General features: G+C 40.0%; 1 protein-coding gene across 3 annotated transcripts in view; it reads right to left on the bottom strand.

The window, feature by feature from the left end:
* The window catches only part of LOC124144251 (interleukin-17 receptor D-like), a 30,586-nt gene extending 19,783 nt beyond the window's left edge, over positions 1 to 10,803 (bottom strand). Inside the window, exons 1-2 of one of the 3 annotated variants that reach the window (XM_046513573.2) lie at positions 10,690 to 10,803; positions 1,759 to 1,868 (exon numbers count right to left, since the gene is read on the bottom strand). In XM_046513573.2, coding sequence (XP_046369529.1) covers positions 1,759 to 1,771 — 13 coding nt within the window. In that variant the 5' untranslated portion in view covers positions 1,772 to 1,868; positions 10,690 to 10,803. Of the gene's footprint in view, positions 1 to 588; positions 748 to 1,758; positions 1,869 to 10,684 lie in introns of those variants that run through there. The other 2 variants (XM_046513574.2, XM_046513576.2) reach the window with 2 other exon arrangements.
* Positions 10,804 to 13,697: the final 2,894 nt, after the last annotated feature.

The raw sequence follows: 13,697 nt of genomic DNA, 5'->3' as shown, positions 1-13,697 counted from the left end.
CTCAAAAATACAACATACTCTCAACAACTCTCAAAAATACAACATTCACTCAACTTAACAACTCTCAAAAATACAATATTCCCTTGACAACTTTCAAAAATACAACATTCTCTCAACAACTCTCATAAAATACAACATTCTCTCAACAACTCTCAAAATACAACATTCACTTAACAACACTCAAAAATACAACATTCACTTAACAACACTCAAAAATACAACATTCCCTTAACCACTGTTAACCATGTTAACAACACTCAAAAATTCAACATTCTCTCAACAACTCCCAAAAATACAACATTCACTTAACAATTCTCAAAAATACAACATTCACTCAACAACTCTCAAAAATACAACATTCACTTAACAACTCTCAAAAATACAACATTCACTTAACAACTCTCAAAAATACAACATACCCAAAAGACCAGATATCAAATAATGTGCTACCTACCACTACATCCACAACTCCAATAAACCTTCAGCTTTCACCAATCATTGCCACAGGGACACATGCACACATATTGACTTACATCATAACCATCATAACCTCACAGCATGTATACAACAGGATTATTATCTCCTTACCAGCCAGTATCCACAGAACATTGATGACGGTATTCCATCTGTAAGTCGTTAATTGTCTGAGTGTGTGTTGAAGGGAGAAGATCCCTGGTCAATACGTCATTACCATGATTACAGCCTGGCTAGTGTGAGCTTGAGACACTCATCTACATTGATGACAAACAACTGCTGTGCGGAGGAAAACAGTTGTCAACTCATGCACACCCTACCCTTCAACCAGTCCTTTGTTATCAATGACCGCTTTATAAGAGCTCTCAGTCTCGACTTGACATCTTCACAAGTGGAGGAAAACATTCATAAATCTCTACTGACTTCATCCCACTGATTTTACATGGCCGTTTACCCCAGAGAAAATCCGGGGTAGAATAGGTTTTCAGCAACTCCTGCTTGCCGTAAAAGGCGACTATGCTTAGAGGCGACTAACGGGACAGGCTGGTCTGGCTCGCTGTCTTGTTTGATGCATGTCATCATATTCCAAATGTGTGAATCGATGCTCATGATGTCAATCACTGGATTGTCTGATCCAGACTCGATTATTTTTCAGACCGCCATCATATAGCTGAAATATTGCTGAGTGCGGTGTTAAACAACAACAAACAAGTGTTGGATTAACAAGACTTGACTGTAATTGATATAACAATCAGGAAAAACAACCACAACAGACCATATTCAACTGGGACACCACTGCTTTAAACATGCCAAACATGGTTACTGTAGGTCCTCAAATAAACGCTCTACTGTATATTTCTTTCAGACACTCGTTCAAACGCAAAGGTACTAATGGAGTATAATACTTTCATAAAAACTTCCCACAATTCAATGAAGATCCCGGGTCTATTCAAGGCCCGGGTAATAGAGGAAATATGGAAACTACATAACATAAGACAAGCCATAGCGTATGCAGGGTTAGAAACTAACAGTTTTTGTCCACTAGTCCTTATAATGATAACATATAGCAAAACCCTTAAAACGGGCCAATTTCTACTAGTCCTTAGGATACCTTTACTATTGGGAAGTTTTGTAAGGACTACAGGACTAGTGCCAATTTCTAACGCTGGTATGATCATAATGATAGCCAAAGCTTGGCGACAAGCACTATCTCTGTAGTCTGCTGCTGCTTCTAACATGTCAAACAGTAGGTCCAGTCCACAGAATACAGATGTACATTCCTACCTGGTTCTCCCATGGCTGGCCAATGACATCTAGCCTCTGTTGGCTTCTTCCATCACGTTCTTCTGGTTGTCTAGACAACATGGAAGTTCTTTGACTGTAACCATGCACATCTGAAACAGTTTCATACCAAACAGCATTTACAACATGACGATATGTAAAACGATATTTCACAATCTTCATGACAGTTTTCTTGCATGTTAAATATTTTTGCATGCTTATATGTCATAACATAATGTCAACTGATATATCATCATTATTGATTAGAAACATAACGGTTTAAATACGGAAAAGCCTAACAAGCACCTAACCATGCTAGCTGGAGACGTATCATTCTGAGCCTGGTTCTGTTTTGATCATAAACTATTCTATGATAAATTACTGGTAAGGCGATATGTTCCTGCATCACTGTTCCTAGGTGACAGATTTACAAGGGCCGTTTTGTGTTTGTTTGTTGTTTAACAATTGAATCAACCACGTCAGCGAGCCTGAACACCCGATTCCGTTAGTCGCCTCTTATTACGTGTTTCAACGCGATGGCAAATGGGTGTGCGTTGGTGTGCGTGAAATCATTCATATATTTTGTAACTCTACGATGAAAAAGCTTTTAGAAAAGACTACATGTTAGTTTCTGAAAAATATGTACATAGAAGAAAATCGCTGTCAAAAACAGAACAGTTTGCTCAATTTTTGCACATTCTTCTCCAAATTTGACCGTTTATTATTTTTCTTATGACATTTTTTTCATGTCATACGATAACTAGTATGATGATCAATGACTACGTAATTTTGTTTTATTATTTTCACAAATAACACTTGTAGAGACATTTGTGCGCAACATGCAGAAATCCATGGTTCACTGACAGACCGTCACGCATACGAGTGACCCCTCCAAGGTGGTCACTTGTACGTGAGACGGGAGAGCCGTCTCGCGTACACGTAACGTCCTCTACTGATTACGGCAAGCATGGGTTGCTGAAGACCTATTCTACCCCGGATCTTCACGGGTCGGCTATATTGTGATACTGTATAACATCCCCATATACACCAGCCCGATGTCAAACCGAAGTATCAGGATACAATATTTCATCACTTTAACCATGATACAATACACAGATGTAACCAGGTCTGTATATATCATGATACATATCAGTCAAAGGGGCACCCTAATTAAACTTGGAGTCGAAGGCATCAGCATGCGGGTCGTAGGCGGGCGACATGCGACATGCTTCTCTTGATTTGATAGACTTTTACTGATGTCATATATATCATAGCACATCCTCAGAAGCCTAAAGTGTACTGTAGTTAGAATTTTGTTACACCTCTGACACAATAATGTCAGGAATTTGTTATATGTACATTATGGAACAAGTAATCAAAAAAGAATTACAATTTTTATGATTCAAAATGTTCAAACAGCCATACTTTTTTTGTACCCAAGGCATGCAATAGCAAATTATATGTCCTCATTCTCCATGTGTGCAAGTAGGATGCAAAATATTGCATCCGGTTATGCCTGCAATCCTCAACAAGACCCCCACCCTCCTTTTGAAAACCAAATGTAGTATGTTGTAATGTAGGCAGTACAATTATCTGAGGATTTGGGCCCACTCCCTTTTAAGAATGCTGGATCAGCCATTTGCTTAGCGATATCCCATTGATGTGTCATCATGGTCATCACTACCACAAATACAAGCTTGACAACTTTACTTAACGAAAGCTGCAACATGGTACGCTAACACATGAGAATAAACACCAGTCTCACATAAAACAGCTAATGTGGATAAAATAGCACAGGGGTTTACAGTCACTTTACACCCCATTCTGAGTCAGGGATATAAACGCAGCCCAAGACCCCACCCCACCCCAGGTTTTACAGTATGCCTACACGTCCACACACAGTAGCAGGACTCACAAGGGTTGCTCACTGTAACACATCCAGCACACACTAACCCACCTGCTTCACAATCAACACTTCAACATATAGATCCTTATGGCACCTATAACATCATAAACGCAACAGAAAATAATTTGATACCAGCCTGCATGACTGACCCTTGTGATAAAGTCATGTTAGTGTGCCCCAATAAATGCAGTAAAACTCAAAGTTGTGTCATTGTGTGCCAGTCTACGTGGTCTACGGCAGACACAGCTCCTTCAATACTAACATTTATTTGCCTGAATTACATTTGCCGGCTCTGACAACTCTGCAGTATCTGACACATGTACAACACGTACACCAGACAATGTCCCTGTCTGTAATTACAGCCAGAGCAGAGTGGTCTCTGACACTAATTGTCAATCCATACTGTTGTATGTTCCCTGGAATACGCTGAAACCCCAATGTTGTAAACATGATAGATCATTAACATTATGAACCTGTAGTCTGTTACGACTCCATCATGCAGACATATGAATGCATATCGTTATTTGATGAGGAGTGTTTCTGGTGGGTTTGATATCTGCCAGTGGGGGTGGGGGTGGGGGTGGGGATGGGGGGGCTGAGGATGCAGTACTGCCCTGAATGATAACACTGATTTCATATCAATGCTTTCACTTTTTTGTTACTGATCATGCTGATTAAATAAGCAGTCTGTGAAGTTATTAATTTACAGTATTGAATTGACACTGTGAGTGAGTGAGTTGGGTGGCGTGGGTGAGTGAGTGAGTGAGTGAGTGAGTGAGTGGGGTGGCATGGGTGTGTGAGTAAGTTGGGTGGCGTGAGTGAGTGAGTTGGGTGGCGTGGGTGAGTGAGTGAGTGAGTGAGTGAGTGGGTGAGTGAGTGAGTCTAACAGCATGGCTACAGTTGCATGCAAATGTGTGTGTGTTTGTGTTTGTGTTTGTGTTTGTAATGGAGAGAAAATGGATATCCCACTCAGACACAGTACACTGACTCCGAGCTAACCAGTCCTTATTTCAGACCCTTAATGCCGAGCGCCAGACAGGGTAACAACAAATACTATTTTTTAACATCTTTTGGTATGACGCGGACGCAGTATCACCAGACCACGGAGGCGGTTAACAGCACTGTAGACAGGGTAGAGGTGACCTGTATTTCACTGATAACCAGACATAACAGAACCAGCAACCCATACTTGCCGTAAACGGCGACTATACTTGTCGGGTGGTCAGGCTCGCCGACTTGATTGATAGTTGTCGTCGTATCCCAATTGCATGGATCGATGCTCATGATATCAACCACCGGATTGTCTGGTCCAGATTCGATTAATTACAGAACTGAGTGGAATATTGCTGAGTGCTGCGTTAAACAACAAGCCAAAAAGATAACAGCAGATAATAGAGGTAGAGTCTCTAATGCTAAAACAACATCATTGCATTGAATGCAATGTTAAGATTCAACATCTTCAATGTACAATTCCTCTGAATTTAGCATGTTAAACATGTTTAGGAAAATAAGAACTTTTAAAAAATCTCAAGTTTAAGAAAAATGATTTTTCCGAGTTTGCCTGCCAAATGTTCCTGGTTGGGAAACCTAGATTGATCCATGTAAATCAACATGTCTGGTGATTTTTTAACTAAAATTTGTACTGACCAAGTTTCTTTTCACCCGTTCGTTTACCTGAATTCGCTGAAGGGGTACGGTGTACCATGTGTACCAGGTAATTGTTTTCTGCTCATAATATTTTAAAAAATAAAATTCCAAAATACTGAATCCCCTAGAGGGGGATGCGCATCATACTTGGGTGCACACTATACTCAAGAGATTACAGAACTTATTTGGACCTCTGAAACAACTTTTTCACAATGTCCTACATTTTTAACATTCAAATGTAAATTGCATTTTGGTCACCTTTTTCAGTGTTATCAACTGATGACTAGGGGTATGTGCATGTCATGAATAAAATTAATGAATGACAGAACACTGAAAATAGACATTTGAAATTATCACGAATAATCATGTGAATAATTAACATTTTTTCCCACAATATCCAGAAAACATCATAAACAGATAAAAAAAGGGAAAATCACTTACCATGCTTACTGAATCAGTACACATGGTACAGGATAACCAATTAAAATAAAATCATAATGACAATAATTATTGGCACATTTTTCATTGTATGGTACCATCATTTCAGTGTGACCATGGTGACATTATCCTCGTCCTGAGACTTCAGCTAATAGGACCATGGTGAAGCATTGGCTGAGAGTGAGATTAGCGATGGGTGTAGGCAGGTCAGGTCTTAGTTTTACCCTATCACTAAGCATTGATCTGTCACACTGCAGGAAGTATTTCCTGAAGACCACCATAATCACCAATGTCTTAATGTGTTATGTACAAGCTGAGTTTAGTCTCTGTTCAATCATTTTCAACTAGTCTAAATAACACGAAACATACAAATACTTCTCAATGATGACTCATTCACACTGACAATGACAAGTTAATCATATCAATTATAAATAGAGTGAAAGATCTTCCCAATTACAACATGCAGTGATGAGTCTGCTCATCATAAAACTGAAATCTGCATCAGGTTTTGAAAAGTGGAATATTGTGACACGCTGGATGTATTCTCATTGGGTTTAACATGTTTAACATCGCTTTTAACAGTATTCCAGTTATATCGCGGCGTGTCAGCTAAATGTGGGAGGAAAGCCCAAAGTGATTCAGGTCTCAGACGTTTACCACTACAGTGAAACCCACGAGCACGGGTATGGTGCTGACAAACCTAGAAACATAATCGGGGCGAACCAGGATTCGAACCCACAATCATAGATTTCTGGCATGCCCAAAGGACGCAACTCTGCACAGCAAATCGTGAGGGCTTAGACGACTGGGCCCTCCATACACAAAGATAACATGTGAAATAATACACTTGAGGTTTTCTGTTAATTCAGATAATATAACATGTTTTGTTTGTTTGTTTATTTGTTGTTGCATCAACCATGTCAGCGAGCCCACCCGATCCCTTATAGTCGCCTCTTACGACAAGCATAGTCGCCTTAACGGTAAGCATGGGTTGCTGAAGACCTATTCAAACCCGGATCTTCACGGTTCACATACAGCATGTACAACACATGGTCTGTTAGTTACTATTTGGGTTTCTTTTATTTCTGATCATGCTGATAATGATATTGGGAATGATAATGGGAACAAATGCATTTTTGGTCAAGCTGATCCATGCTGCATTGATTTTCACTTCCTTCCACAGACTTCTTAATACCTTGTGTAATGTTAGCCTGTAAAGATTCTGTTACCATGGTGATCACCCTTCTAATCACCTTTAAGTTTAGGGATAGGGTATTTTACTTTCACTGCTCAAGCAGGTTAACATGGTTGGGAGTTCCCTCTTCTCAAGCTCCTTCCCAGCGCATGACACCTTCGTTACACCCTCGGTAACATCGCTGCCACCAGTGCGGGCACGGCCATTACAGGAATCTTGAAATTTGCCCTCTAACCCCAAATGTAGTAACGTTTATACTTTTGTTTATGTGTTTGGGAATGCTATCATATTTCATCTTGAAAAGGTTTACAACTGACCATGTTTTCCAGATGAAATTACTTTGTTGTTTGTATAATCAGATTGGTTTGAGATTGCAGACTAACGGAAATTCAGCCAACTTCTCCCTTACATTCTTACCATATCAATAACATGATAGTTTTAATGAAATAGAAATTCAAATTTACACACAAAAGAAAGTAATTTAGCAGGGGTAAGTGTATTTTGTAAACATAACGGTCAATCGGCTGCGAGTTCAACTCCAAGCATGGTTGTAGTCATCTATCACTGTGGGGAGTTTGGACTGGTGGCAGCGATAGTATAGAGAGCACCGCGAACAGAATATCGCTTTGAGGAGCTGGCCCTCTTCTGTCTGAGAAACATATGTCCCCTCAAACAAGTTCTTACAACCAGCTGTTACCATGGTTACATGTACAAATGTTAAATGTAAAACAATGAAGGACAGGATTTCTTGAGCAAGTTGAGTGGAGGTAATTATTGACATGAATCGTATTTGATGTTTGATCATCATGATGATAACAATTGGAGAATGAACTCACTGAAGAGCCTAGATATAATCATGATAATCAATCAACATGATCAGTATATTTAACATGCGTACGACTAAGGCTGACATTACTAGTCTATTTGTGGAATACGACTGATGCCATAAGCAAACTTGAAATGAGGTTATCAAAAGTGGATAAAATTTATTATATGGGGTATGTTTCTAGTTTTCGGTAAGCTATGAACATGATGAAAGTCACTTTGTGTGTGACATACTGACAGTCTACTTTCGGTACCGATAGTACCTCATATATCATGTACATATGAAGACAATTACCATGTTCATGTATTTGCAGCTCACATTTGCAAATAACTAACATATCAAAATGTTTTTGATGACTTGATAATGCTATATATAAAAAACAAGGCTGTCTGCTTGTATCTAAACTTCATCATGTTTATTGTGAACTTGCTCACGGGAGGAAATAAAAATTTTGCTTGCAGATGACTATGAATAATCAGTAAGACAACAATCAATGACAACACAGATATGTAATTAAACAAATGTTAAAATTGATTTAGGTTTCCACCATGGGTATATAATATATATCATGAAAAGAAGACATGCTCAAAGGGTAGGTTGGTTTTTCAACAAGTCTTTATAACATAACAATTCCAAAGGCAACCGAAACAAGCAACTAGTCCACTGTTTGTCGACTACTTCTACCGACGAATAGACTCCACAAATTAGTCGTTTCACCCTTACGTAAAGACACAATATTTGACAAGCAAAATGACTAACAACAAGTATGACAATCCTATTTTAAACGGTCATAAATACAGAGTAAGATGGCTGAACTCAAATGAGATCATCTTCCAAAGGTGTGTGAAGAATACAAGCATAAGAAGTCAGTGTACTGTAAGTATTGTTAGCCGACCCGTGAAACTAATGCATCTGGGAAAGTCTTCCGCCCGTATCCAACCTCTAAAAGTGAAGTGCCCTGTTTTATCATACATGTGTTTCGGGGGCAGTTTAGGTAGCTACTACCTCATGCTGGTTGTGAGGGCTAAGCAAAATTGGGATAAGATGGTCACACCTGTAGTGTATTTGTAAGTAGGGCTTCAACGAGTACTCGAGTACTCGGGGCCGGGTCGGTTTTAGTGGGACTCGAGTCCATTATCAAGGACTCGAGTACTCGATAAGGGGAGATCACTCTGTTTTATTATTGTTTGAATAATGTATTCTTTGTAGAAAGTAGATGTACATTAGAACAATTGAGAATGTCACATAAAATAGACGTAATTATTGTTTTTCCTTCCCGACTCTAAGAAATTGAATGTATCAAGGCGATTATTGCTTCTTTGCTCCGACTCAAATGCCAAGTGTATTCCCTTACTGATTAGCTGGTATATATGTGCTATTTCAGTGCTTACAAATCAAGCGACAGGTCGACAGTTTGGTACAGTTCGAAAACGTGACTAACTCATGAATGAATGAACTTATAGTACTACATTTCCATATTTAGTGGCCTTATTCTTGCAGCCCAGCAGCTGTGTATACGTGTATGTCACGTGATGCACATTATCAATTTTCTTCCTGCGAATTATTGTTCGTGCTTGTTCACAGGTGTCGAATGAAACACTGATCGTCAGAAAAAACTTGGTTTGTGTTCAATATGTATTGTAGTATTTGTAGACGTGACGTAATGTTTTTGAAGGTTGTGATTAAGATTAGTGTAGCTACAAGCAAACATTGAACACTTCCATACACTTTGACAGATAAACAAGTTCCGTGGACGCTTTCTATTTACATTTCAGTGCAGTTCAATTATACTTATAACATGTTTTAATACTTTTAGATGGCAATTTTGATCTAATGAACCGATATTCTTAAAGGACGTCCTATTTTCGGGTACTCGAGTACGAGTCGAGTTTCACCCCTCGGGTACTCGAGTAAAAAAATTTGGACTCGTGGAAGCCCTATTTGTAAGACTGTACATCATGCTCAGGTACTTGTATGACCCGCACCTAGACTGGGAGGAACATCAAGCAACAAGACGTCTGAACTGAACGATGATTTTGTTCGTAACTGACCACATGTACATAGTCATGACGTCACTCCCGATGCTGGGGCATGTGACGTATGACGTAGTAGCGTGTGCACATTGGCGCTCACAATATGTAAACAAACCTAACACAAGTGTCAAAAACACCCAATGAATGATTATCATTGGATATGATTTCAGACATCATACATTTTCAGACGGTCATGTTTATGATGTTTATCACAAGTACACCGGCTATAACAAGGGTTGTGGTGTCACAGAGACATTGTAAATACTCAGATGATGGCTTGTTTATAAGATAAAGTTGTCTTTTATAAGTAAGTGAGATGTTTTACAGTTGTTCTCATGATTGGCAAGAAAACTATGACTGTTACTTTAGCATCCAAAAACCCATAACACAGGGATACATAACCATGATAAGACGGTACTCCGATTGTGTTGATTGCATGTTGCTTTCTGCCACAGGCCTGCCTGGTAATGCAGTGGTCTAGATTTGTTTATTGACAGGTCACGATATATATGGAATAATGCTGACTTTAAATTTTCATGAAGTCCTATCATAACACGATTCTACTTGGGATTCCGGTATAGATCTTACACAGTGACAGGGAGCCTCCCTGTGAGTCAAATCTGTAATTCAGTTTGGACTGTTACAATAGAAAAGGTATCATGGTTTGAGAGCTGTCTATTATCATTATCGATGAACTCTAAGTGACTATCAAATACAATTGATTTTCTGTTTCGGTGAAAAGAGTAAACCAACACGTCAACGAAGAAGGTAAATAAGTAAACAAAGCAGAAAATCTGGTGTCAAATACTCACAACTGGCTGACGATTAATGGTTGGTATAAGCTGTAATGGTATTGAAACTACTTGTTAAATGTCTCTACAAACCTTACCACGTGTATATATAATCCAGTGTGTCAAGTTTATCCATCAAAATGTAATATTATTGGAACTAGGTTGACGACTTCGGAGCACTTGTGACCTCTGAAACTTCCGGTTTATTGAAGGGACGCAACTCATAAAGAACGATTGCTTGCACTCCACTACAAAATAGATATCTGCGAGCACCGGAAAATTCAACTCTAGTATTGTGTTAAGAATTCGAAAAGATTGCTATCAGTCACATTCATGCACACTCAAAGACACTAACCACTGAAATAGTTTCAGACTTTTATAAACGTTTCAAAAGTTTGATTTTTTTTCAGATCGAGTATTCGTAGTGTAATATTTGCACAGGTATAATTCTGTATCATACTTACCATTCCACATTGCAGCACAGACCTTCTCTTATTTATTGTTTACAGTTTTTTGTGCTAATTTTAGCCTGTGTAAGTTGAAAATATAATTAAAATTGAGTTACTAAATGTTGTGCAGGTTATTTGGCAGAAAATAAATTGACCTCCAAAAGAAACTTTACCAGAGTTTGAAATCACTCTTGCTAAAAAACAACAAAACATACATGCATGAAGTAAACTGTATTAAGAAGATCAATTTATCGACATAATCAACACGGAAAATGACAATCATACCGAGAATGACGTTCGAGCTTCAAACCTCCCCCCCCCCCCCCCCCCCCCCCCCAAGTTGGGTGTGGTACAAAACTCGAGTTTTCAGAATCATGGACAATAGGCAGAGTACATAAACAATCGCTCACGTTAAATAACTAGTCATTAGTAGCGTGTGTGACCACCAAGTGCCTCAATACATGCAAAAACTCTTCGACGCACAGACGATCCATCAAGTCCCAGAGGTGTTCTATGGGGGACATGTCGGGTGAGCGTGCAGGCCACGGCAGGACGTTGACGTTGTTGGCTGCGAGGAAGTTAGTGACAATTCTGGCTGTATGGGCTCTAGCGTTGTCATGCTGATAAATGACACCACGTGGCTGCTGTTGGAGAAATGGTAGGACAACTGGACGAAGAATGTTATCCATGTAATGCTGTGCTGTCAAGTTTCCGTCAACGATGACCAGCGGTGTCCTCTCCTGCCCACAGATCCCTCCCTCCACCATGACACTCCCTCCACCATATGGTACGACCTCCTGCACGCAACACGCCGCCGTTCGTTCACCCCATCGGCGGTAAACACGTTGTCTTCCATCAGCCCTAAACATACAGAATCGACTTTCGTCAGTGAAGACAACCCTCTGCCAGTCACGTCGTTGCCAACGTCGTACAGTCCGGGCCCATCTCAATCGCAGACGACGATGTTACGATGTCAATAGCTGTCCTCTGTATGGTCTAAAAGCCCTGATTCCATGAGCCCTGAGTCTCCTGGCCACTGTCTGTCGACTAACCCTGTGACCTAAGGCATTTGTCGCCGATGACGTCACTGTCAGGAAGCGATTTCGGAGGTGCAAGGTACGCAAGTACCGGTCATTATGGGGCGTAGTCACCCTGAGTCTGCCTGTTCTTGGCCTGTCAGCGGTCCGCCCTGTCTGTCTGTAACGTTGCATCAAGTTGGTAACGGCAACACGGGAGCAACCGAAGGTTCGTGCAATATGGGCGTGGGTGGCTCCCATCTGTACCATACCCAAGGCTCGTTCACGTTGTTCGACTGTGAGTCGTGGCATTTCTTTTGTGGGTGTTTTTCACTGTGGATGTCTGACTTGCCGTTGCAATCGTTTTATACCCTTACCCGCACGTGCATTAGCAGTTGTCCGTGGTGCACGTGTTTTTCACTTTTTCGCGTGTTATCTCGCAAACATGTAACAGACGATTCACATGTTCTGCATACACTATTGTTGTATTTAGGTTGGGTTGCTGAAGACCTATTCTACCCCGGAATCTTCACGGGTCTAGAAATGTTTAACCAGCCGAGCAACCAATGCTTGACATAAAAGGTGACTATGCTTGTCGTAAAAGGCCACTTACGGGATCAGGTGGTCAGGCTCGCTGACTTCGTTGATGCATGTCATCGTATCCCAATTGCGTGGATCGATACTCATGATGTCAATCACTGGATTGTCTGGTCCAGACTCGATTATTTACAGAAATGTTTAACCAGCCTAGTTTCACTTGACTTATACCTAGAAATGTTTATCCAGCCGAGGTATAAGTCAAGTGAAACTGGTACATGTTTGCCGTCATTACAGTGGTATGTGTATGTATTCGCACACAAAGAACACTTTGTTCTCATATATAAAAAGGGCGGTTGGGTAGCCTACTGGTTAAAGCGTTCGCTAGTCACGCCGAAGACCCGGTTTCAATTCCCGACATGGGTACAATGTGTGAAGCCCATTTCTGGTGTCCCCCGCTGCGATATTGCTGGAATATTGCTAAAAGCGGCGTAAAACTATACTCATTCACTCATATAAGAGGCTTGCAGTGGCTACAGACAGTAAGTCATAATATATTACAATGTATTTGATGTCCTTTTCACAAAGCTATATTGGCAATATTTATGTACATGGAGGGTACGTGGGAAGAGTTATTTTTCTATTTTCCTTTTTCATCGATCACTAATAATTTCAGAGCAATTCCCAACACTATCCACAACAGACTGTGATTAACAAAATATACAATATTAGAACTCAATTGTGGGGTTTTAATAAAATAAGTATTAGTTTTTCATAAACAAAATTGTAACAAAATGTGAGGAAGGAGGTATTATATACTTAAAAAGTTTATATTTTAAAACAATCTGTTCAGGGAATGTGTTTGCGTTAACTCTTCATGAAAATTAACGGATCTGAATATAAACTTAGGCCTAGGGTCTAATCATTTGATATTCATTGCAGGTTGGGGGTGGGGCGGGTGATTGGCTGGGATTTTATCGTAAGAAATGCAGGTTCATAGTTTTAAATTAAAAAAAAATACATCTGGTTTGGTCGCTGTAGCTGCAAAACTATTCCCATCTCGATACAAATCCCAACCCCCCGTATGCATATGTATAACGTTGT

Source organism: Haliotis rufescens, unplaced genomic scaffold (genome assembly GCF_023055435.1).
Source record: "Haliotis rufescens isolate VD_foot unplaced genomic scaffold, xgHalRufe1.0.p SCAF_16, whole genome shotgun sequence".
Taxonomy (NCBI): Eukaryota; Metazoa; Mollusca; class Gastropoda; order Lepetellida; family Haliotidae; genus Haliotis; species Haliotis rufescens.
The sequence above is the reverse complement of the archived record's forward strand: the minus strand, read 5'-3'. Positions and strand labels throughout refer to the sequence as shown.